The 25,705-nt window shown below is 40.7% G+C and overlaps 1 protein-coding gene across 1 annotated transcript in view; it reads left to right on the top strand.

Annotated features, from left to right (window-relative positions):
• Dnah5 (dynein axonemal heavy chain 5) overlaps window positions 1-25,705 on the top strand; it is a 218,748-nt gene that overhangs the window by 178,741 nt on the left and 14,302 nt on the right. Inside the window, exons 71-78 of the mRNA XM_077791415.1 lie at window positions 2,222-2,467; window positions 3,517-3,736; window positions 5,070-5,275; window positions 5,879-6,082; window positions 7,889-8,104; window positions 10,723-10,935; window positions 16,533-16,685; window positions 17,254-17,485. Coding sequence (XP_077647541.1) covers window positions 2,222-2,467; window positions 3,517-3,736; window positions 5,070-5,275; window positions 5,879-6,082; window positions 7,889-8,104; window positions 10,723-10,935; window positions 16,533-16,685; window positions 17,254-17,485 — 1,690 coding nt within the window. The remainder of the gene's footprint in view (window positions 1-2,221; window positions 2,468-3,516; window positions 3,737-5,069; window positions 5,276-5,878; window positions 6,083-7,888; window positions 8,105-10,722; window positions 10,936-16,532; window positions 16,686-17,253; window positions 17,486-25,705) is intronic.

Genomic DNA, 25,705 nt, shown 5'->3' with positions numbered 1-25,705 from the left:
TCCTCAGAATTCAGTCATAATTCCCATTACAGGTGAGATGGCCTTCTTCATCACCTGTTCCAGGAGTTGGCAAAACAGAGCTCACTGACAAAGATTGGCCCACTATCTGTTTATGAATAGCTTGTGAATTAAGAATCATTTTTATATTTTTAAATACTTGAAAAAGTCACAAGAATAATACTTTGTGACTTATGAAAACTATATTCCATTTACATTTCAATATCTATAAAGATTCACTTATTTTTATTGACAAATAATAATTGTATGTATTTATGGGGTACAAGGTAATATTTCATTACTGTGCATTGTGTAATCAGGCTACGGTGTTCATTGGGACATAGCTTTGCTGATTTGCTTATAAACTCCCTATGATTGCCTGCATGCTGCAAGGGAAGAATTGAAACACCTGGCCCCTGAGTATTCTAGCATGTTAGCTCTTGTCTCGTATGGTGCTGTTCATGTTGGGTCAGCGCTGACCTATATGGTGGTGTGGGCTTTGTTGGCTCTTCATTATCCTGGGGTAACAAGCACTTGAATCTTGATGTGGCACACGGTGGAGATGCTGTGATGATGGCAGGTACCTGTGGCTGAGAAACAATGTGACTCTGCCATGCCAACGTGTCCAGCTTTTGGAACCCTTCCTGACCACAGAGCTCACTGCTTCACTGATTCTGATTGAACGTGTACATAGGGCAGATTTTTGAGGAAGTCCAAGAACATGTCAGGAAAACTTTTTAAATACCTGTCAGAAGGCTGCAGAAAAATGTGTGTGCATTTAGACCCAGGTTAGAGACTTTGATACTGAATCTTGATAACCTATAAAAAATATTGAAAGGAAAGAAAATAAATGTCAACTGTGCTCCAAATTCAATTGGATTGAACTCCATCCATTTCTTCAGAACAACTCTCAACCACTAAAACTTAAGGGTGGAAAGTTGGAATGCGAGACCACTCCAAGAGCAAGGGGCCCAGGCTCCAACTGGCCATTTCAATGTAAGTGGCCTAGTTCTGCCAGCAAGTGAGGGCCCTGACTAGCACCGGGACCTTTGGGAAGCCAGTGGATAGCTTTCCCACGGCCACTACCAACCCAACTCTAACCAGTAAAGAGGACAAACATGGTGAGGAACCTCAGATCAGTTTGGAAGCTCAGGAACTTGGGTTATGCCAATCACTTTGAAGATGAATGACAAGATATCAAAGATGAGGGAAGAGTGAGTGTATACTACCAGATGAAATCGAACTGTGGATTCTTTTAAGCCCAAGATACAGGTTTAAACAGTCTGGCCTCCTCTTGGGCCCAGGTCTAGCTGAAACCTTTTGAATTTGAGGGAAGTTCTGCTAAGTCTGTCGTGTTTCACTAGGAATAGAAGTGGGGAGATTGCACGTGTCAGATTGTTTTGAGAATGGTAATGCAGGGAATCCTACTGGGGGATGGAAACCTGGATTTTGCCCACCTGAGTTGGGAGAAGATATCAGAATTGGAAAAAGAATTTCTTTGAGAGAATCCAGTTATTTCTGAATGAAATAGAGATTAAGGGTCATATCACAATACTATTTGTTGAAAAATAAGCAGCGTTTTTTACATTGTTTGAAAAAGGACTATATTGTTATTGGAGATATTTTTATAGCAGATTATGAAGTGGATGAAGTGTGTTAATGTCATATTGTGAACATGGGTTTCATTGGAGGCAAAATTAATAAAAGGGATGAACCAAAACTGAATGATGAAAAGAAAGATGATTGAATAAATCTTTAGAAAACTAATTCATGCATTCAGTACTCAATATATTTCATTCAATACATGGTCATTCAATACTTATCTATTTGATATGTATCTATTAGATACTAGACATCATGCTATTTATTTGATTATTTAAATACATACATATATTTGTCTTATAGAATCTGAAATAATAAAGTATCCTAATATTTTTATTTCTTATGTATAGCAAGAAGCATTCTGTGTATTTTAATGGGCTCTGGACTAAGAGGCATTCAACTTGGGTTCTGATCTTTTAACAGATTTTGTTTGGCAAGTGACACAACCTCTCTGCCTATAGAATGGGAATATGAACAGCAAGCAAACAAGAAAAAGAAGTCTCTGCGCTATTGCCCTGGCAGGGTTACTAGGGACATCTTTGAGATACTTTGAAAGTTACACTGCGTTGTGTACAGAAAGGAGCTGAAGCAATTCTTGTTGACTTTGAACTGTTTTTGGCAGGCCCGAAAGTACATCATGGAGTCCATGGGTGAAAACTATGCCGAAGGAGTTATCTTGGACTTGGAAAAGACATGGGAGGAATCTGACCCACGGACGCCACTCATCTGTCTCCTCTCTATGGGCTCAGACCCTACAGAGTCCATCATTGCCTTGGGGAAGAGATTGAAAATAGAAACCCGTTTTGTGTCCATGGGCCAGGGCCAGGAGGTCCACGCACGAAAGCTCTTGCAGCAGACCATGGCAAATGTAAGACCAAATATCCCGTTTAAAAAAAATTCTCAAGATTATGATGTGGGCATTGCAGATGCTTTTCTACATATTCCATAGGTTAGATAATGAGGAAAAGATATTTCATTATGCTGAAGTTTGCCTGAATTGTTTTATACAAAGAATCTTCTTACACTCATAGTATAATTTATTCAAAAGATATGGCCTATTGTTTTCTAAGTCTTATGTTGTGAGTGGTCTGATTTCCAGGGAAGATCCTTCCATATTTTAGAGGGTATGTGTCTGGCTGGCGGTATTCCAAGAGCACAAGGGGGAAAGGTAGGTAGCAGGTCTTGACATTCAGGAGGAAAACTTTCTTTCACCTGTTTTCAGTGTGGTTATTAGACCTTCATGTGCTGATTTCTCCAGTCCAGAACCTGTTTTGCCTTCTAAATACTATAAGTGTCTCATCTTTCATTGACTTTCAATCTTCCTCTTTCAGCCCTTCTTGCCAAACTTCCAAGAGTACCTTGTGCCACCTGCTCTTGGGGGTTTGGGGAGTTATGTGACACAAATCAGCTTACACATCAGCTTTCCCCAAATACCAAATTAGGATTCAGCTTTCTTGAACCTGTTTTAAATGGTATTGAGATTATTCTCTTACTGTCTTTGTCCTTAGGAGTTCAGACTTTAAAAAGTGTCCCTTCATTATAGGGTTAATGGAATTTGTAAGGGAGCTGAGTTAAGTGGATGTTTTCAACCCACTGTCTTTACTTGGAAGTCCTAGATCTTTTTCTGTTTTACCTTGGTTATTGTGTGACTGTTACTTGGGTCATCACTGTGATTGGCATGGCAGTATACCATAAAATGCATATGGCGACACCACCAAAGCATATCTCAGTTAAATGTTACTGTATTCTCCATATGACCTGGATTAATTTAAAGTGGTTCTTGTGCTTCTTTAGCAGATTTTAGTTATTTAACTTCTAAGTTAAATTTTTTTTAATTTTTTTTCAAAAAAATTTTTTCAAAAAATTTATGGGAGAAACACAAAATAACCTAGTTTCCATTTATTGTTCTTGATTTAGGGAGGATGGGCGCTTTTACAGAACTGTCACTTGGGACTTGATTTCCTGGATGAACTCATGGACATAATTACAGAAACTGAGACAGTGCATGGCGCTTTTCGCCTGTGGATGACCACTGAGGTTCACAAGCAGTTTCCCATTACACTCCTTCAGATGTCCATTAAATTTGCCAACGAGCCTCCACAAGGCCTCCGGGCAGGACTAAAGAGAACATATGGTGGTGAGTTGAGGAAGACTTCGGATCTATAGGTTGTTTTATTTTTATTTTTTGTACATAAAAATAAAAATAAAATTATTTCTGTGAAGGAATTATAAAAGCAGAATTAGCAAATAATACTCTTATTTAATTTGTGGAGAACAATGATCCTCTCACATCATGCTCCATGGGAAATAGGCTCTGCCGTGACCAAGCCAAGTTCACGGTTTCCCCCTTGATTTTCCTGCCATTGCTCCATGTCAGCCTATTGCTGTTCTCCACCTAGACACTGCCTTTTATGTAAACACACAGAATCAACAATTTGACTGCTTATGGCCTTTGTGCTCCATATCTAAAGTAGTACAGTAGCCTTTTCCAGGAGTAGTTTGAATTGAAAGGATGGCCTGTCTCCATCCATTAGGGTCGCCTGTCACAACATCAGCCAAGTTGAAAGATGGTGGTGACAAACAGACAAGACGGCCTCCAGTCCTGCAGGGAACTGAGATTGCGCTGCTTGTCTGCTTCTCTGCTTTGTAGTATCGGGTCTGGAATTCGTGGTCATGAAAAGAGCAGGAAACCTGGAGTCAGGAGTCTTGATTCTGTGTTTCCTGAAGACAACTGCTTTTCTTGAGTGCTAGTTGCTCAACTAATCTGAGTGTCAATTTTCTCAAATGTAAAAGAGGGACGAGAAGGTCTATCCAGGAAGATTGGAATGAATTGTAGCTAAATGAATGTGTTTAATCATTATGTTATAGTTTGAAAAATCTGCACAGGCTTTTATTGGGGGAGGTTGCTAATAAGAGTCAAATTCCTTTGACAAGGTAATATGGGGATAAAATAGAGGTGGAAGGGTAATGGCAGTAAAAAAATTAACTAATATGCAACTTTGTATATAATATAATATAATATAAGGATGATTTAGGGAATGTACCTAGGTTGCTGTGGGCTTCTAAATACATTATTTTAATTAATATTGAAGTATTAAGTGTATATGATCTGATTATATGCCCCAATAATAATGATACAATAATTATTAGTAGCAGTTATAATGCTAATAATAGCATTTATTTTAGTTGTTATTATCCTTCTATTCCTATTTTATTCTCACACTATTTTTGCTAGATTGGCAGGAGCTTGACCCACGTTAACAACCCTGCCCACCAATATTTTTGCAGATTCTTCACAGAGGAATGGTCCCTGGACACTCAAAACTTAACTTATAATTGTCATATGTGTGTAATAAAAATTCAAAATAAATGCAGTTTAGTATCAGGAGTTTGTAAAAATAACTACTTATGAAAGAGAAAATAAAGGCATTAGAGAGAGGATTCACCTTTTCACCTGGCTGACCACACAGGTGTGAGCCAAGACCTGCTGGATGTGAGCGCGGGGGCGCAGTGGAAGCCCATGCTGTACGCGGTGGCCTTCCTGCACTCCACGGTCCAGGAGAGGCGCAAGTTTGGTCCCCTGGGGTGGAATATTCCCTATGAATTTAATCAGGCGGACTTCAATGCCACTGTGCAGTTCATCCAGAACCACTTAGACGACATGGATATCAAAAAGGTACTGCTGTGCTTGTTGTCCCTCGTCACAGGGATTCTGGGTGAGGGTGGTCAGGCTCATGTGACTGCCTCGCTTGGGAAGCCACGTGTGAGCCATCATGATGTCACAGCAACTTGTCAAACCCACCTTTTAACTTCAGGGGAAAAAATGGAGGAATTTGCTTCTCATTTCATTTCTCAAAGTCAAGTTGACGTCCTATGTCCACAGCCTGTTGCAGGGGTGGAGGGTGGAATTAGGGGAAGGGGATTGATTTTAAATCCTAAAAATTAAAAACGAGAATCTAGAATGCTTTGGAAATGTGTGCTTTTTAAGGAACTGCCTCGGTATTCTCTCAAGAAGTAAACAATTTTCATATTAATATTAAAGTACGAAAATATATTAATGCCTCAAGAGGGTATTTCAAATCAAAAAGGCAAACTCAAGTCACCCCTCCTGTCTGGCTGTTTAGTCTGCTTTCTGCTCTCTGTCTTCACTTCCTGATGACGGATGACTGACTGGAATGAAGGACTTTGATGACAATGACCATGTGGATGTCACTTGGCAGGGGAAACAAGGATGAGACAAGAGTCAGTTCTGTATAATTGTTCTGGTTTATTTTCCCAGGGCGTCTCCTGGACCACTGTCCGCTACATGATAGGAGAGATTCAATATGGAGGCAGAGTCACTGATGACTATGATAAGAGATTGTTGAACACCTTTGCAAAGGTTTGGTTCAGTGAAAACATGTTTGGACCAGATTTCAGCTTTTACCAAGGATATAATATTCCGAAATGCAGCACCGTGGATAACTATCTTCAATATATCCAGGTTGGTCAACCACAGAGTTTTTTTTTTTTTTTACCTTCTTGAGATTTATTTACATGATTTGTACAGATTTTAAAACAAACTTTAATGGAGATATATATAAATAAAAGCTTTTGCTATAAATGCTTTCTTTATATTTTTATGTTTGCTTGATTAAATGTTTATGTGCGATCTGAATGCGTTTTCTGTGAATTCTTTAGCCACTTCTCTTCTCTTTTAATCCCTTGGTGAGTTTCCTTTGGAGAGATGATGGATTGGGCAGATGTTGATCTATACCAGTCACCTGGGGCTCCCTGCCTGTGAGACTTTCGGTTACCACAGTTGCAGGGCAAGGGCAGTTTGTAGACTCAGCCTGTTCTGTTTTCCAACTCGCTTGACTGGTCCTGTGACATTCATTCCTTAATCTTGGCCTAATGGGTGTATATGGTACAACATCCAGAAACCTGCTTTGTATAGGTGCTTCCTTTAAGCCAGGGCTCCTTAACTTTAGCCCCATGACCTGTGGGGGTGTGCTATTCTCTGTCACAGGGGACTATCTTGGCATTGTAGCATGGCTGGCGGCATCCCTGGCTTCTACCCACTAGATGCCAGCAGCACCCTCCTACCCACTGTAAGAACCAGAAAACCTCTCCAGGCATTGCCACATGACCCCTGATGGGCAAAACTTTCCCATTTACAAGGAGTAATGACCTTATAAGGTAGATTTTTGTCAGTAAATTTGGAAGGGGGGCATAGGGCAAAAATCTTATTTTCAAGGTAACTATACTTTGTGTCTCTATACCTGAGTTCATTAGATCATGATTTAGCAGTCTCTTTGGCCTCTAGGATTTATCTCAGAGTAACAAGCCAAAGCACAACAGCCCCAAACGGCTACATTTATCAGTGTATTTACAGCTTTTTTTGATATATTAATGTAATGAGTTCATCATATATTACCACCTCCACACTTTTATTAATTCAAATCAACAAATATATTTGTCTTGCTGTACCGTATGTGTCTTTAAATCATTAGCAGTGTATAGGAAAAGTGCCTGTGAAGGTGTAAATTCAGGGATGCCAGTACACATTCTTTTTATATATACCTCATTTCAGAATGAAATTGAGGTAGCTCATAAGAAGATATTATGAAAAAATGAACAAAATACAGAATTAGGGAGGAAAAGTATGAACAAGACTAATAAAGTTAACAGTAAGATTCATACCTAAAAATATATATCAAATTATAAGTAAATTTCCTTTCCCTCAAAGGTCGAGGGAGTTGGCTGCCTGATTGTTCTGCTTTGGCAGTTTCTCACTCTGTATCTCTTTGTTCTTCTGTCTCTGCTCTTCTCTCAATATTTCTCTTTTTCTAGTCTCCTTCTTTCTCCCCAGGAGAGTGCGACTCCTGTGGTCTTATTCGGCATGCTTGCTAAAGTTCTCATTTCCTGGTCTCTTATAAACATCATAGCCACTAATTATACAACATTTATTTAAACTGGCGTGAATTAGATTTGACTATCAGAAGACAAAATACCAACCCACAGCTCCTTCTGTATCTCACATATTACATAATGAGGCAGTGTCTCCACTTAAGTTTTGCCAGAGGTACCATCCTTAATGAACCATGAGTCTCTTTTGGTTTTCAATGTTAAGATTTTACAAAGCATCTCTTGATTCTTTTCTTGAAAAATAATTGAGGTTGTAATCTACCTGACATAGATAAGGCATATTTAAATGCTTCTCCTAGTAGAAGCATTTTTATTTCCTAACATGTTACAGTTCAGCTGGTGCTTACATAGGCTGTGCTCATCTGGCGTGTTCACTGTTCAGAGCTTGCCGGCCTATGACAGCCCCGAGGTGTTTGGGCTGCACCCCAATGCCGACATCACCTACCAGAGCAAGCTGGCCAAGGACGTGCTGGACACCATCCTGAGCATCCAGCCCAAGGACAGCTCTGGTGGAGGGGACGAGACCCGGGAGACTGTGGTGGCACGGCTGGCTGATGATATGCTGGAGAAGCTGCCTCCAGACTACAGCCCATTTGAAGTGAGTTGACAAAATCCTGACAGAATGTCCGCTGAGGGTGTGTCTGGTTGGTTGGAGAGTGATGAAGAAGGAAGGAGGGCAAACGATGAAATAATTTCTCATGCAGACTTAAAGAGGAATGAAATCGTGGCATTGGCAGGTAAATGAATGGAGCTGGAGAATATCATGCTGAGTGAAATAAGCCAAACCCCAAAGAATAAAGGCCAAATGTTTTCTCTGATAAGGAGATGCTGAGCCATAATGGCGGGGGTAGGAAGAATGAAGGAACTTTGGATTGTGCAGAAGGGAGTGAGGGGAGGGGAGGGGATGTGGGGATGAGAAGGACTGTGGACCTTACTTTCCTATGTACATGTCTGACTACGTTACTGGCGTGACTCTGCATCGTGTTCAGCCAGAGCAAGGAGAAGTTGTGCTTCATTTGTGTACAGTGTGTCAAAATGCATTCCACATTGGGGCTGGGGTTGTGGCTCAGTGGTAGAGCACTTACCTCGCATGTGCAAGGCCCTGGGTACGATCCTCGACACCACATAAAAATAAATAAATAAATAAAATAAAGGCATTGTGTCCAACTACAATAAAAAATAAATATTTTTTAAAAATGCATTACACTGTTATATGTAACTAATGAGAGCAATTTAAAAAATATTTTATGAATATACAACCAGTGTAACTCCACATCATATACAACCACAAGAAAGGGAAGTTATACTCCACGTATGTATGATATGTCAAAATACATTCTACTGTCATGTATAAATAAAAAGAACAAATCAAAAATTAAAAACAAGCTTCCAAAAGAACCAGAGAAAGAAGTTTTTGAATGTATGGCTGTAATCATTTCAAAATATAGATAATAAATAAATAGATGACAATGTTAACATTTATTTCTAAATTATGAGTGCTTGCTGATGATTGGGATCGCTTTTCTAGAACCTTCCCCTGTTATACTTCATAATGTCATTTGTTAAGAGGAAATCAATTTATTATTAAGGTACCAAGTGACTATATATGTGGTATAGTTAAAGATACCCCTTAAAATTCAGGCCTTTGTCATTTCAAGGAGTCTATATGTACAATATTACCTCTCTGCAACTTCTTCATCTCACTAGTTTTGAAAGTAGGTATTTTAAAATATGTAAATAGCTTCAAAGAAGATTTATAATTATGAAAGTTAGTTCTTTGGACGCTTTAATGGATTTGTGGAAAGATTTACTCTGATAGCATTTTGTTTTAGATTCTTTGATAAAACCCGCAGTAAGTGGCTTACTTACCTGGAAGAGATGACCTGGAGTAACCACCTCATACTTTTGACTCAGAGTCAACATGGTGATTTTTTTTGTATATCATTCTTTTTCATCTGTTTTTTTTAAAAAACATTTTCTTAGTTGTCAATGGATTTATTTATTTATATGTGGTGCTGAGAATTGAACCCAGTGTGTCACACGTGCTAGGCAAGTGCTCTACCACTGAGCCACAACCCCAGCCCTCCATCTGATTTTTGAAGTAATCCTGCAGTGTTCTTTGTCTTCAGCATCCTACAGTTTTCTGCTAAGCTGGAGATTTTGGTTGCTTGTGGTATAGGCTGAACTCAGAGACCTGTTGTCAAGGAGATAATTTCCCTGGATGAATCTCTGATCAGTGGCTTGGAGAAAATCAATACCATTATCAGCTTTCATAAGTACTTTTCATTATAGGACCAGGAAAGAAGTCATTCACATCTACCAGACTTTGAAATATTTATGAGGAAATTAAAACATCTACAGATAGAATAACAATTACGTAATACATGGCGAGTAAATTTAGAAGAGTCTTCCTCCTCTTGCTGATTTTTTCAGTGCCATCTTGGGATAAAGCAATTCAGCCTATCTGCTGTGCAGAAGATCCTCAAGACTTGTAGAATAGAAATGAAAGAATGGATGGAAGCTTCATGGAAGAAGCAGAAAGTCTTAAAAATGAAAGTCTAGTTTTGAGGGGACAGCCAACAGAATGATTGTGTGCATGTGCAAGTCCACCTCTACCACCACCACCACATCCACCTCTACCACCATCACCACATCCACCAAATCCATCTCCATCCACCACAACCACCTCCATCTCTACCACCACCACCACCATATCCGCCTCTATCACCACCATCAAATCCACTTCCACACACCGCCACCACATCCACCTCTGCCACTATCACTACCACCACCACCAGTACAACATCTACCTCTAATACCACCATCACCACCAACACTTCCATGTCTACCTCTACCACCACCAAATCACCTCTACCACCATCACTACCACCACCATATGTATGTGTCCATGGTTGTGTTCAGATTGACAGTAAATGAACTTGTGTCAGTAAGTGCATTTGCTCTCTAGGAGATCTCATGGTTATTGTGATGTCTTTTACATTTTCTTTGAATTAATGACTGTCTGCTCTTCCCTACATGCTATGAAAATTCAAGCTGGTCATCTAAGAGATGTTTTCTTTCCCATTTCTTCCTCTCCATCTACAAAATAAAACTTTAGTACTTATGGGATTGTAAAAATTTGGTCAGGGTACCAGCTCCATAAAATCTTAGTAACTGACTTATTTTTAATAAGTGCTTTGGATGTCTCTATGGCAGGTGAAAGAGAGGCTGCAGAAGATGGGGCCATTCCAGCCGATGAACATTTTCCTCCGGCAGGAGATAGACAGAATGCAGAGGGTGCTCAGCCTCGTCCGCAGCACCCTGACTGAGCTAAAACTTGCTATTGATGGCACCATCATCATGAGCGAAAATCTGCGAGATGCATTGGATTGCATGTTTGATGCCAGAATTCCTGCTCGTTGGAAAAAAGTATGTCTAACTCTGCTCTTGTTCTGCCCAGTCACTCATTAATTCTCATGTGAAAAACACCTATGAAAAATTTACTTACGTTGGTTCTTTTGCTTAGGGACTAATCATCTTAGAACCCCGAATATTAAAAGATTGCAGGTAGGGAAGAAAATTATTTAGCATATCTACATACCAGGTGCTTTAGTAAACAACGTACATACACTATTTCATTTAAATTTTGCATTTTATTGTCCTCACTTTATAGTTGAGGAACATGCAGTGGGGAAAGGCTGTCTTTCCCCAGATCACACTCCTAAGAAGTACAAGAATCAGAATTCAAACCCAAGCTCTTAGACTCCAAAGTCCAAGATGTTAAGTTTTGTAGAGAGAAATGTGCAGATATTAAAAATCATGCCAAAAAGAAAAAAATACTTTCCCTGCTGTGCCTATAAATACAGTGTATAGTGTGTCTATCTCAAAGTAAAAAGATAATAATTCAACAGCATGCTTACTGACCACCTGTTGGCAATTGTGCTGAAGACAGATGTGGTTTTGAAGAACAATTTTCCACTTGGAAAGTACAGTGAGCTCCTGAGTGTCTTTGTAAGGAGGAAGCTGAGTGTGTTTTAGGAGAGAACATTTGAGGGGCTGGAGCCTAAATGCCATCCTTTTCTTGTGCTGTATTTAAGTCTCTCTCTCTTTCTCTGTTATGTGTGCCTGCCCATTTCAAGAGAACATGCAAGTGAGATTTCTAAGGTTAATAATGATTGAGAAAATACATGGGAAAAGAGTAGGCGGTGTTACAGTGTTCTATCCCATACTTCCTGGGAAAATGGATCTGGAGCACTGCATCCTTGGAGTGTGATCCTTGCTGTCATTTGGGGGTGGCCCCACTCCCACAGCATGAGCCCAGCAAGTGCTGACCAGGCAGTTCCCTGGCCCAGTGTCTCCTCTCCCAAGAGTTTTAATTCTACTCCACTTCCCTTAGTGTGTATGCTGCACCAACCTTAAAGTCAAAAGACCAAGTAGTGGCAGGATTCTCCTCTTTGCAGCCTCAAGTTGCCAAGTTCAGGGAAGCTCGGCACACAGTTGTGTTTCCTCCAGCCGGGATCTGCTGCCTGGGAGCAAGCCGGCAAGGGATGACTGAGGTGGTTTCTTGTTGGCCAGTCAGGCCTGTGTCTCAGACTGGGTTCAGCAGAAATGTATTTTCTCACAGTGCTGGGAGCTCTGGTCTAAGATCCAGGTGTCGGTGGAGCCATGCTCCCTTCAGAAGTTCTTGAGCAAATATGTCTCTGCTTCCCCCTACCTTTGGGTGGCCCCAGGAATTCCTTGGCTTGGGCAGCCGTAGTCCCTTCATCTCTATGTGGCATTCTCCCCCTGTATATTTACATCATCTTTCCTTGAATTATTTCTGCATTTCTGTCTGTGTCCAAATTCCTTTTTTTTTTTTTTTCATAAGGACAGTGGTCACATTGGATCAGGTCCTGCACCAGTAATTTCATTTAAACTTGATTACCTCTGTAAGGACCCTATCTCCAAAGAAGGTCAGTGTCTTAGGTACTGGGAGTTAGGATTTAAATATATATTTTTTGAGGAACAGAGCAACCCACAACAGATGGAGTGGTAGCTAGATTATGGAGCTATTTGCACTGGGGGGAGATTATAACGAAGGATGAAGAGAAGACAAAATGGGAGAAAATGTATTGATGGGAAGCAAGTAATGGAACCAGGAGTCAGGGACCATGTTTAGGTTGCGAAACTGTTCTTGAATAAGTAAATTAGATATGGAGACTGTGGTGGGAGAGTCAAAAGTGGAGTTGGAAATCTTGGAGGTGGCCTATGTTGGGTTATTTTAGGGGACTAATAAAATAGCTCATTTCTTCACCTGGATTCCAAAAGAAGAGGAAGACAGGGAGCCAGGAAAACTGCAGAACATTCTGTCAGAGAGCTGTATTGGAGAATATGGATTATATCTACTTTAAGGTGAACTGCCTTAAATGGAACTTAGGAAGATTTACCCACCAGCAACACTGCACTGGGCAATGTCTCATGAACAGACCTCCCCATGAAGCTAGGAGCAGAGCAAAACGAGTGCTCTCTGCAGACATCTTAGTCCTAAAAGAAAAAGAGGAAGAGCATGGCCTCCTCATATGTACCTCTTTCCTCCTGCTGCGGTGGCTTTCCAACCACCTGCAGCTTCACAGCCATGGCCTTGATACACATTTTAGAAGCTGATGTTACAGCAGCTCTCCACTTCATTATGCCCCTCATTAAGTCCAGTGGGTCCTTGGCTCCACATAGTGGCTCTGGGACCTATCTGGTGGAGGCCTCCCCATTGGAGAGCATGCTCCCGGGAGCACATGGCCTCTGAAGTCAGACAGCAGAGGGAAGAAAGACTGACAAGGCGTGCTGGGTCTGAACTTCCTGGGTCAATGAGGGATCCATGCCACTTCAGTCAGCATCGATGGATCTGAACGAGAGCCATGGACCAAACCTAACTGCATGGGAGACTGGGAGGGGTAGGGAGTGCATGGGATGCTGATGACCACAGTCTGCCTCTGAAACACCCACAACCCTGCCCATGTCTTGACTTCCTTGGCCTGGGGATGTGGAGGAGGTAGAGCTAATTGGAGGGTTACATAAAGGGAGTTATCTCCCCATGGAAGAAAATACAGGAGCGGAGGAAACATACTCCTCCCAGTGGGGCAGTGTTGATGACAAGTGTGGATGTGGGAGTGGGGAATGAAATGGAATGGTTAGGAAGGTCATAAGGGGTCCGGAGAGATAAGAGAGCAGAATGTTAAGAGGATGCTAATGTTACCCAGAAGGATTAATGAAAGTAAATAAATGTAGATGTGGGTATGAGTATGGGCTCTGGCCAGAATATCTGCATTCAAGTCATGACTCTTTTAAGCTTATATCATGGGATAAATTAGTTGGCTTGCTGTGCCTCAGTTCTAGTATTTGTAAAATGGAAATAACAGCATTAGGCCATTGCTAGCAAGTTTGTGCAGATTAAACGAATTGTTTTGTGTAAAGTGCTCAGAATAGTGCTTGGCACATGGCCCAGTGCTTACCTAAGTGCTTGTGATTATTATTAGCAAAACCACCACACTATCTACCTTCAGCACTGTTACCACAACCAACCACAACCATTACCTCTGCCACCATCATCACCACCTCTACCAAGATCACCACCACCACCACTAACATATCCACCTCCACCACAAGCATATCCACCTCTACCACCATTCCTACCACTACCACTACCACCACTATCACCACCACCTCTACCAGCACTACCACCAACACCACAACCATTGTCACTACCCACTCCCACCACCACATCCACCTCCACCACACCACCACATCCACCTCCACCACACCACCACATCCACCTCCACCACACCACCACATCCACCTCCACCACACCACCACATCCACCTCCACCACACCACCACATCCACCTCCACCACACCACCACATCCACCTCTACCACACCACCACACCACATATCCACCTTTACCACCACCATGAAAGCCACCTCCACCCACCACAGCCACATCCACCTCTACCACCACCACAATATCCACCTCTACCACCATCACTGCCACCACCACCACCACCACCTCCACCTCTACTACCACCACATCACCTCTACCACCATCACTACCATCACCATTATCACTCCCTGCCCTCAGGACCACAGTTATTTGGGGGATTGAGTGAAGAGTAAACTAGAATGAATAAGAGGGTGTGGTAATTAGTTGACAGAAACAAAAAGGGGTGGGGGTGGTATGTGAAGATGGCATGAGACTCAGAGGAACAGAATGATGCAAAGTGATGACCTGTTGACATCATCAGAAAGGACCAGGACTTCTACTATTGCCCTGGTTCTGAGGGCTGTGGAGGGTGAGGGAAGCAGCAGCCTACACTTTGAGAATGTTGCAAGGGGAGAACCTATCCTGGAGGAAGATTTCAGTTTAAGAGAGGGGTGGAGGAACTGTCTAGGAAAGAGATGGCAGACTTAGAGAAGTTTTCTGCTCATGTTGCTAAAGATGCTAAAATTAGAGTGGACAGGCTTCAGAGGGCAGGAGGCTGGAGATTGGGCCAGAATGGGAGATATCCAGAGGGCAGCGGACAGCTATGAAATTGGAGACTTGGCCTCCTATAGGTTATTAGGGAAAACAGAGATGAGACAAGATGGAATTAGAACTGCTAGTCTCTTTGAGAATACTTCAGTGCCAAATCTCAGTTCTCTTACCCAGGGCTTTGGCAGATTCCAAGGCAGCGGGTCCTGCAGGTAGCATGAAATAATTAGAACTTCTTATTTCCTCCATCTTATTTGATTCCACTGTCCACTCCTCCAGTCATATGCTTAGAAACTCAGAATCATCTTTTTGGCACATTCCTTTACTTTCCATAAATTCATTGCCAAGGACAGAGAGCATTCTCAGTTTCCCCTTTTCGTTGCCAATGACAGAAGAAGGACCTTCCAGGTCACTGTCCATTGCAAGTTCATGCTCCATTAAACCAGCTCACCCAACTCCACCTGCACAGGCTCTGGAGCCAAACAGGGGTCCTTCCCAAGAGGTACCCGTTTGCTAATGGCTCCCTCTGCCCTCAGGGTAGACGTTGCATATCTCTTTTAGGTAATGACACACCTATAAAGATAGGATAGAATGAGTTACTTAATTTATAAATTATGATCTATTTATTCAGAATTTTTATTCTTCACAACTTATTATCAGTCAGTAGAATCCCAGTAGTTCTTGAAATACAGGCAAATTAATTCTTGAGATGTTTGAAATTCAAGTGGTACAGCTACCCTGGTTGATTACTGCATTTATTCATATGTAAAATATTGCAGCTCAAATTATATAAGCTATGGTTTATAGATACTACCAGTGCTGCTTCTGACAGCATTAAGGGTAGGTTCATGCCAACTGTCATCGTGGGAGTTCCCAGGTGAATTGAGGGAGAACTAGAGGCAATACATGCAAATGCTTAGTACAAAGTAAAACAACTGAGTTTCTATATTTCTGCTCCTTAATGAGCAGTAGTGTAAGTGCATTTTAAAGGGACAATGGCTCCAGAAGGAAACCTGTTGTTTACCTTATTAAAAATAAGCAGAAGAAGCCTTCTATGGTTTATTGTCCACAGAATATAAAGTGTGGATGATTTATCCTGATATGCCATGAACACATTTATATAAATAAAAATCCTATTTTTTTTACTCTATCTAATTGAAATAGTAATCTAAAAAATGCTGAGAGCTTGCTAAATTTAATGCATAAATTGTTTTGATTCCTTGATAGCATAAATGGTGAAGAAGATATTGGTATGTGGAAGCTGATTCTATTGACATCAGACATCTTGAACAGCTAGTCCTGTGAATCACATAATGATTAGCTGGTTCTGTTGTATCTTTACGTCATCAATATCATTAAGGACAAGCAACTTGAAAACCTTCCATGTCCGAACCCGAGGGGAATGCATAACTTAGGGACATTGTCACTGTAGAAGGGAAATTTGTATTTTATCTTTGGTTTCCTCTGAGCCCAATCATTTACACAGCAGAATTAAACATATTAATGAATTGTTTTAATGCATTTTAGGCTTCATGGGTTTCGAGTACGCTGGGTTTCTGGTTTACTGAACTTCTAGAAAGAAACTGCCAGTTTACCTCCTGGGTTTTCAATGGTCGACCCCATTGTTTTTGGATGACAGGCTTTTTCAACCCCCAAGGATTTTTAACAGCAATGCGACAGGTAATAAATATCTCTGATTTGCACTTGTTGTGTTGTGGTAATTTTCCTCTACCAGCTTTACTTCTTTCTTATTGTTTTAAAGAATATAATAAGACAGAGAATGACTATCTCTTTTCTGTTCCTTGCAGTTACATTGCCAAGAACATAAACACAGCCATTTATTTTCAGGCTGTTAAACTTGAATTTTTATTTGTTTGTTATTTTCATATTTGTCATAATTTCATATTTCCATTTTGAAGTATAAGTGGTTAAATTAGGCCGGTATTTTTTAAATATTTATTTTAGTTGTAGATGAACACAATACTTCTATTTATTTTTATTTTTATGTGGTGCTGAGGATCAAACCCAGTGCCTCACATGTGCTAGGCAAGCACTCTACCACTGACTCTCAACCCCAGCCCAGGACATGGGTATTTTTTTTTTTTATGAGAAAATCATCTTAATTCTTTAAATACTATTCTACTTCCTTTGGATTAGGGTAATTTGCAGCTGAAGTTTCATCATTTTTACGCTTTTTCTGTTAAGACAAAGTCTAATTATTTTCTTCCTCCTTTGCTGCCTGGAATAGGAAATAACTCGGGCCAACAAAGGCTGGGCTCTGGACAATATGGTGCTTTGTAATGAGGTCACCAAATGGATGAAGGATGATATTTCTGCCCCTCCCACAGAGGGTGTCTACGTCTATGGCCTCTATCTTGAAGGTGCTGGCTGGGACAAGAGGAACACGAGACTCATTGAATCCAAACCCAAAGTGCTCTTTGAGCTGATGCCTGTCATAAGGATTTATGCAGAAAACAATAGTAAGTTATCTTGTATATTCAGCGAGGTTGGTATTGTTACAACAGATGACATTATAAACATGGAATCTCATTATTTTTTTTTAAACCAGGTAATAGAATTTTACTGTTTTATCAACCAGCTTTATATCCACGGGTGTATTTAATGAATATTTATGGCCCTCCAGATACTTTCTCATGCTATTAGAGAGGTAATAGTTCTAGCAAGTTATTGCCTATCTAATAAAGCAGACAGTATATGTAGGGATACTCATGAAGCTTTGAGATAAGAAAGAAGAATTGGGCATAGTCGATATGTAGACGAAAGGAGGGTGAGATAATGGTAGGACCAAGAGGTCTGGGACTGGGAGTCAGGCACTGGACCTGGCTGGGCCCTGAAGGATGGGTGTGGGGAAATAGGTGAGTGGCACTCAAAGGTTTTCTAGGCAGGATGCAGGGGCTTGCCAGCTTGCAGGCTTGAAGTAGGTTGTGAAGTCCAGGTTGAGTTCGGGGGCAGTAGGTTTACTGCTACGGTTGACGATAATCTGCTGGATTTATATTTCAGCCTATGAATATAATACCAATTCTATGAAGCACATGTATTATTCCACTTTGACAAAATTATCCAAGCTTTATGTGATAAGTCTAAAAATATCAGAGCTCTTTCCCTTTGTTGGCTTGATCCATTTTGGAGGCTTTTGTTGTTGCTTTTCACTCAGTTAACCTCCTGGCACTCGCCACCTTTCTATGCAGGAGGGAATCCTGTTGAGTGTAGGGAATCCTGTTCAATGAAGTATATTTAAAAGGTATTTTCATCAGAGCCAGGCACAGTGGTGTACCCCTGCAATCTAGTGACTCAGGAGGCTCAGGCAGGAGGATTGTTTTTGTAGAGGCAAAGTCAGAAGCTCTGCAGTCAGCCATGTTCCTGGATCCCCAGGAAATACTGACTTCACAGTAGAAACAGAAACAATTATTCTCTAAAGTAGGTGGTATCCCCCACCCATCCCTTAGGCAAATAACACATTTGGAAACAGCAATCAGGAAAAAGAGTTTACAGACTGTAAATAGTTATTTTTAAGCAAGCATTTGCTGATTGGCTGATATATACCAGCCTTCACCTTAGGTGTTAGGACACAAAGATCTTGTGTCCTAACCAGATCTTGCCATAGGAACTGCAATCGAGTGAGCAAGATCAATAAGTAAATAAATAATTAAAATGTACTTAGATAAATGTTATGATGCTTAGGGAACCACACCTTCGCCCAGTGGGTTAGGAAGAATGGTTTTAAGGGCGATGAGTATGATGGGAATTAGAGAAAGTTTTTTCTTAGCAGGGGGAAATAGCATCTGCTCACCTGGTCAATCCCCATCCTTATGGAGCTTAGTCTCAAATTAGGGGCAGAGGTAGATTGCCATACAAGAAGAAAATATAATCAGGTCTTGTTACTTGCAGCTTCTGGACTTGTGACTTCACATACATGCCAGAGTTTATATAGAATCTCCAAATCACTACTCACCAACATGCACAGAGAAACAGAAAATTTGAACTGCCCTGTCCATATGTTCCAAGTTTGAGGCTGGACAAGGTGATGCTCTGCCTTCTTATTTCAGCCCCTATATTGAAAGCTGAAAGCATCCTTTTCATGGTCTAGTTAATGCCATATTTCTGCAATTTTTGGTACTTTTTTCCCCCTTAAAATGGCCCGTTAGCATAGTGCGTATGTGCTGTCTGCTATTTCTGAGTGCAGGAAGGCTATGCCTTATGGAGAAAATATATATGTCAAACGGGCTTCCTTCAGGCAGAGAGCTCCTGCCATTGAGTCCAATGTCAGTGAATCAGAGAAGTATATTTAAAAGGTATCTTTCATTAGAGCCAGGCACAGTGTGGTGCAGCCCTGCAATCTAGTAACTCAGGAGGCTCAGGCAGGAAGATTGTTCAAAGCCAGCCTCAGTAGCTCAGCAAAGGTCTAAGCAACTTAGTGAGACTTTGTCTCACAATAAATACCCAAACAAACAAACAAACAAATAAATACACAGACTGGGATATAGCTCAATGGTAAAGTGCTCTTGAGTTCAATCCCCAGTATAAAAAAACAAACAAAACAAATCAATCAAACAAACAAAAAAACAAACAGAAACACACCTAAAATAATGTTATGGATTGACTGGTTGATGAAAATGTGACCAGTAGGAAAACTAACCTTGTATTTCCCCCAGGAGCAGTGACACAGCACTTGTTAATTTGTGTTCATGGAGACGAGAGGACATGATTATTGTGCATAATAAGAGTTGGCTGTAAATGAACACACTAGTTTCAAGTAGCTGTGGTTTCTCTGAGGAAAGCCCACACAAAACTCACCTAGGCTGGAGCGTGAGCGTTTGGAGAGAACATTGCACTGAATCCTGGTGACAGAAAGGGGCTGTGCTAAGATTCCCAGGAGGAGAGGGAAGGCTGTGCAGGCACCAAGTGGTGAGGGATGTGCTGTTTGAGGAGCAGAAGGGAGTGTGCACCTGGGGAAGAGATGGAGGGCAGGAGTAGGGACTGATGAAGTCAGGGTGCGCCCAGGACTTGACATGCGTGGGTGTCATGGGTGTCACTGTGGTACGGTGGACGGAGGGCTGAGATGGCAAGGGAGAGCATGCCAAGTACAAAGAGGAGCTTGACTTTGCCAAGGGTCTGGAGTTGCTGCCTGAGCATCGTGACTAGAGTTTTACTATGGAAGATGGATTTCCACAGGAGGATGGATGAAGAAGAAGGGAGGAGGTTCTGGGAGTGGGGAGCCCAGAGAGAGGTTATTGGATATAAAGAGCTGCGGCAGCAAAGACGGGGGAAGAGGACAGGAGCCAGGTGGACAAGAGCCATCCCCAGGACCCACAGAAGACCTGGGCATCCTTTGTAAGAGAGGAGGGAGGGGGAGGATTGAGAATGGCTTCCAGGTGCTTGGATTTCTCTTCATCAAGTGCAGATGATTGTTAATTGGGTGGAAGAGACCCTCCCACAGAAGGCCCAGGATCTTAAAGGCAGAAGGGCAGTGTCACAGAATGGGAGGAGTTCTGGTCCCTCTTCGTATGGCATTTCCTGTCACTCTGTTCCCAGTGGGGGGTGTGGCTCACAGTGGTGTTCTCCCAGTAGAATTTTACAAGAACTGAAACGGAAGCCTGATTCCTGCCACACCACCACCCATTCTGTCTAAGTTTAGGACATCATGCTGGAAGAACGTAATCTGCCAATTATGTTTCTGATCACAGGGGGGTGAGGCGAATATAATTAAGTATTTATGATTTACAGCAGACTCACTGATTCGTTCAAGGCCAGTCTTCTCGGGTCCTGGAATCCCAAGTCCATCTCACGACGTTTTTGATACCTACTCACCAGTGTACTTTTGAGTTGGCCTTAGAAGCAAGAGTGCAGATCCATTTCTCCTCAATGGAGAACAATAGAGGAGGAAAATGTCTGGCAGAGAGATGTCCAGTATGCACTTGTTTTTTTTTTTTTTTTTCAGTTAGCTATCTTTTTGTTGTTGTTGTTGTTGTTCTAATCAGTTATATGTGACAGCAGACAGAATGCTCTTAGATTTATTGTATACAATTACAGCACAATTTTTTCACTTCTCTGGTTGTACACAAAGTAGAGGCACACTATTTGTGCAGTCATACATGTACCTAGGGTAATGATGTCCATCTCATTCCACCATCATTCCTATTCCAATATCCCCCCTCCCCTTCCTTCCCTTTGCCCAATTCAAAGTTCCTGCACTCATCCCATGCTCCCGCAATTATAGATTAGCATCCACATATCAGAAAAAACATTTGGCCTTTGTTTTGGGGGGATTGGCTTACTTTGATTAGCATGATATTCTCCAACTCTATTCATTTACCTGCAAATGCCAAAACTTTATTCTCTTTTATTGCTGAGTAATATTCCATTGTGTATATATGCTACAATTTCTTTATCCATTCATCTGTTGAAGGGCATCTAGGTTGGTTTCACAGTTTGGCTATTATGAATTGAGCTGCTATAAACATTGATGTGTCTGTGTCACTGTTCATGCTATCTTTAAGTCCTTTGGTATAGAGCAAGGAGTGAGATAGATCGGTCAAATAGTGATTTCATTCCAAGTTTTTAAAGAATCTCCATACTACTTTCCAGTTTGGTTGCACCAATTTGCAGTCCCACCAGCAATGGATGAATGTGCCTTTTCTTCCACATCCTCATCGATACTTACTGTTTCTTATATTCTTGATAACTGCCATTCTGACTGGAGTGAGATGAAATCATAGAGTGGTTTTGATTTTCATTTCTGTAATTGATAGAGATGTTTTTTCATATATTTGTTGATCAATTGTATATCTTTTTTCTGAGAAGTGTCTGTTCAGTCCCTTAGCCCATTTATTGATTGGGTTATTTGTTTTTTTGGTGTTAGTCTTTTTGAGTTCTTTGTATATCCTGGAGATTAATTCTGTCTCTGAGGTGCATATGGTAAAGATTTTTTCCCATTCTGTAGGCTCTCTCTTCACAATCTTGATTGTTTTCTTTGCTGAGAAGAAGTTTTTCAGTTTGATACCATCCCTTGTATGATTCTTGATTTTACTTCTTGTGCTGTATGTGTCTTATTGAGGAAGTTGGTTCCCAGCTAACATTATGGAGAGTAGGACCTACTTTTTCTTCTAGTAGAAGCATGGTCTCTGGTCCAATGCCTAGGTCCTTGATCCACTTTGAGTTAAGTTTTATGAAAAGTGAGAGATAGGGCTTCAAATTTGTTCTACTATATATGGATTTCCAGTTTTCCCAGAACCATTTGTTGAAGAGGCTATCTTCCCTCCAATGTATGTTTATTGTCTTTTATGGCTGAGTGACATTTTATATATACCATATTTTTAAATATACCATATTTTCTTTATCCATTCATCCTTTGAAGGACACCTAAGTTGGTTCTATAGTTTAGCTATTGTGTGTTGAGCTGCTATAAACATTGATATCAAAGAGTTAGGGATCAGATGTTATTACCCAATGTATATGCAACTATATGACCAGTGTGATTCTATATCATGTAGAATCATGACAGAAGAATGAAAACTTATATTTCATTATATATGATGTATCAAAGTTCATTCTACTGTCATATAACTAATTAAAACAAACAAAAAAAGTTTTTAAAAAGACTTAGGCACTAGAACAGAGACCCTGTACCTAATCGAAGAAAAAGTAAGCCCAAATCTTCATCATTTTGGCCTAGGACCTGATTTCCTTAATGAGACTCCTACAGAGCAAGAAGTAAAATCAAGAATCAACAAATAGGATAGATTCAAACTAAAAAGCAGCTCCTCAGGAGAGGAAACAATCAATAACGTGAAGAGAGAGCCTACAAAATGGGAGAAACCACATGAACCTCAGATAGAACATTAATCTCTAGGATATATAAAGAACTCAAAAAACTTAACACACACACACACACACACAAACACACACACACACAACAAAATAACCCAATAAATAGGTGGGCTAAGGAACTGAATAGACACTTCACAGAAGAAGAAATACATTTGATCAGCAAATATATGAAAAAAATGTTCATGATCTCTAGCAATTAGAGAAATGCAAATCAAAACTACTCCAAGATTTCATCTCACTCCAGTCAGAATGGCAGTTATCAAGAACACAAACAACAATAAGTGCTAGTGGGGATGTGGAGAAAAAGGTACGCTCATACATTGCAAAGTGGTGCAACCGTTATGAAAACCAGTATGGAGATTTCTCAGAAAACTTGGAATGGAACCACCATTTTGCCCAGCAATCCTACTCCTCAATTTATATGCAAAGGACTTAACTTCTGCACACTTCAATCTTAAATTTTAAGTGGCTTGCATACATGGTGAAAGCTAGTAAGTAATGGGCTAGAATATCAGCCCAAGCTTTGTGTGATTGCAGATCCAGTGTCCTTCTACTGTATGGCTCTTTTTTATGGCTTTAGACCTGGGATTTAGAAGACAGGCTCAGTCCAGGACATGTGGATATGGGCAGTGTTCAGATGCATACAAAGCTTTTCACATGGGGAAGTTTGTTCAGGTAGAAGGTGGAGATGGGTAAGGGTTGGTTGGAAGAGAGAACTGACATGTATTGAGAATCTTTTATGGGTAGGTTACATACATAGTCTTTAAACATTAGTTCAGAGAGATTGTGTTCAAGGGGCTCTAGATTTCCCTGGGAAAGAATGGGTGTCTAAAGGTGAAGGAAGAACAGCTGTGCCTGTGAAGGGGAGAGCTGAACACCAGACTGGAGCATGGAGGTTCTCACTGTTCTTACTGCATCTGGAGGAATTAATGTGCCTGCCAGGGCTCAGACAAGCCTTCTGCTTGTGGCTTTGTAGTTGTTGGTTCTTAGGATGCTGTGAAGTCTTGGAGCAGTAATTATTCTATAGAAATAATAGTCAAATGTTCTATAAGTCAAAAATAGTATTTTAGAAATTTTGCTATATCATATCGTTGTCTCTAGTCCACATGTTGTAAAACGTTTCCCTTATAAAATGAGAGAAAAATCTTTCTCACATTGAGTTAGGTGTTACTTTGCTTTCCTTGTGACTAAACTATAAAAATCCATGGCAATTTGACATTGAATATCTCAGCATGGTGGTAATGCGGTAATAATTTCATAAAGCAGGCAATCCTTTATTATTTAAGGACAGATTGTTATAGCACTGTTGTACTGATCCTGCTGGGCATTAGTCAGTAGTGAAACTCATTTGCAGCAGGTAAGGGAGAAAATGAAATAAGCAAAGGAAAAGGGAACTAATTTCAAAGTACTAAAAAGGAAAAACTTCAGTTCTTGTTCTTTTTTTTTTTCTTTTAAATTTCAATAGAAGTTTGTGGAACGTTGTTTTGCTAAATAGCTGTGCTGTTGAAGAGGTATTTGTTTAGTGATGGAAAACTAACATTTGTATTACTCTGTTCATGCTAAATATTTACTTTTCATTTGATAATTGAAGGGGGCTCTCATTGAGATACAGAAGTTTATCACCATTAATGACCAAAGGGAATTCCAAATGCAACATTTTAAAATTAGGATTCTTATAGTTAATAGTTTTTACATTAATACAAATTTATCACTTTAAAAATTCATTATTCAAGTTTGGATACAAGACTGGTTTATTTGTTTATTTAAAAATATCTTTTAGTTGTCAATGGATCTTTTATTTTATTTACATGCTGTGCTGAAGATTGAACCCAGGGTCTCACACATGCCAGACAAGCACTCTACCACTGACCCAGAACTCTAGCCTGGTTCACTTATTTTTAAAAAGAAGATATCTGGATGTTTGCCTTAACTCTAAAAATTGAGTAATATATGCCTAAATTTTAAAATGTGTTTTGCACTAAGATATCATAGAACCATCACCTAAATCATACTAAATTATCCAAGAGGGTAAGTGAAGTCTCACACAAACTCTCGATCCCGTCTTGTCAAAGAGAACTGCAAAGAGGCAAATGCAATAAAGGTAGGTCTCTTTACAATTTCTTATATGCACAGAATGACTCTTATCAACAAACCTCAGGGCATGGCTGAGACAGCTGTGGGGGAGGAGAGTGACTGGCCGGAGGATGAGGCAAGACTTGGTGGCTGTCTGGTCCTAAGCAGGGGATAAGAGGGCTCAGGGCTACTGGAGCTCATGGGTTGTTTCCTGCTAAGGAAGGCAGCATTTCTAAGAATGTCCCGTGAAGGGCTCTCTACTCCAAGACTGTCAGCTGTGCTGGGGTGGGGAGAGTCACGCAGTGAGGGGAGGTTCCTGACTCCTTGGCTCCACAGCAGTCAATCTGCTTCCAGCTGAGAAACCTGGAACTCTGTCAAAGTCATGAGTCTGAGAATTTTTGTAGGGGAAGGCAAGTGTGTAAGTGTCTTTGCACGTGTGTGTATATTGGGGGATAAAATGAACCTATGAAATATCTTAGACATTTACCACATCCCAGACACCATATTATACCGGACCGTCACGTATATTAACTTATTTACTCTTTATAACAACTCTAAAATATGTCATTTCCATCTTCCAGGCGGAGTTAAGGCTTAGAAACACTAGGTAATTTGCCAGTGGTTTCTGGCTACCAAGTGGCCAAGCCAGTATCAGAAAGGCATTTGTGATTGTCTGAGCTCAGACAGAAGGCACTTCCTTTTGGAATTGGTGATTTGCCAGGCTAGCCATCAGAGCCTGGGGGTCAGTGAGTAACAGTTATATGTGACAGTGTGGGAGT

The sequence above is a fragment of the Urocitellus parryii genome, chromosome 1 (genome assembly GCF_045843805.1).
Source record: "Urocitellus parryii isolate mUroPar1 chromosome 1, mUroPar1.hap1, whole genome shotgun sequence".
In the NCBI taxonomy this organism is placed as follows: Eukaryota; Metazoa; Chordata; class Mammalia; order Rodentia; family Sciuridae; genus Urocitellus; species Urocitellus parryii.
This window is presented reverse-complemented; position numbering and strand designations above follow the sequence as displayed.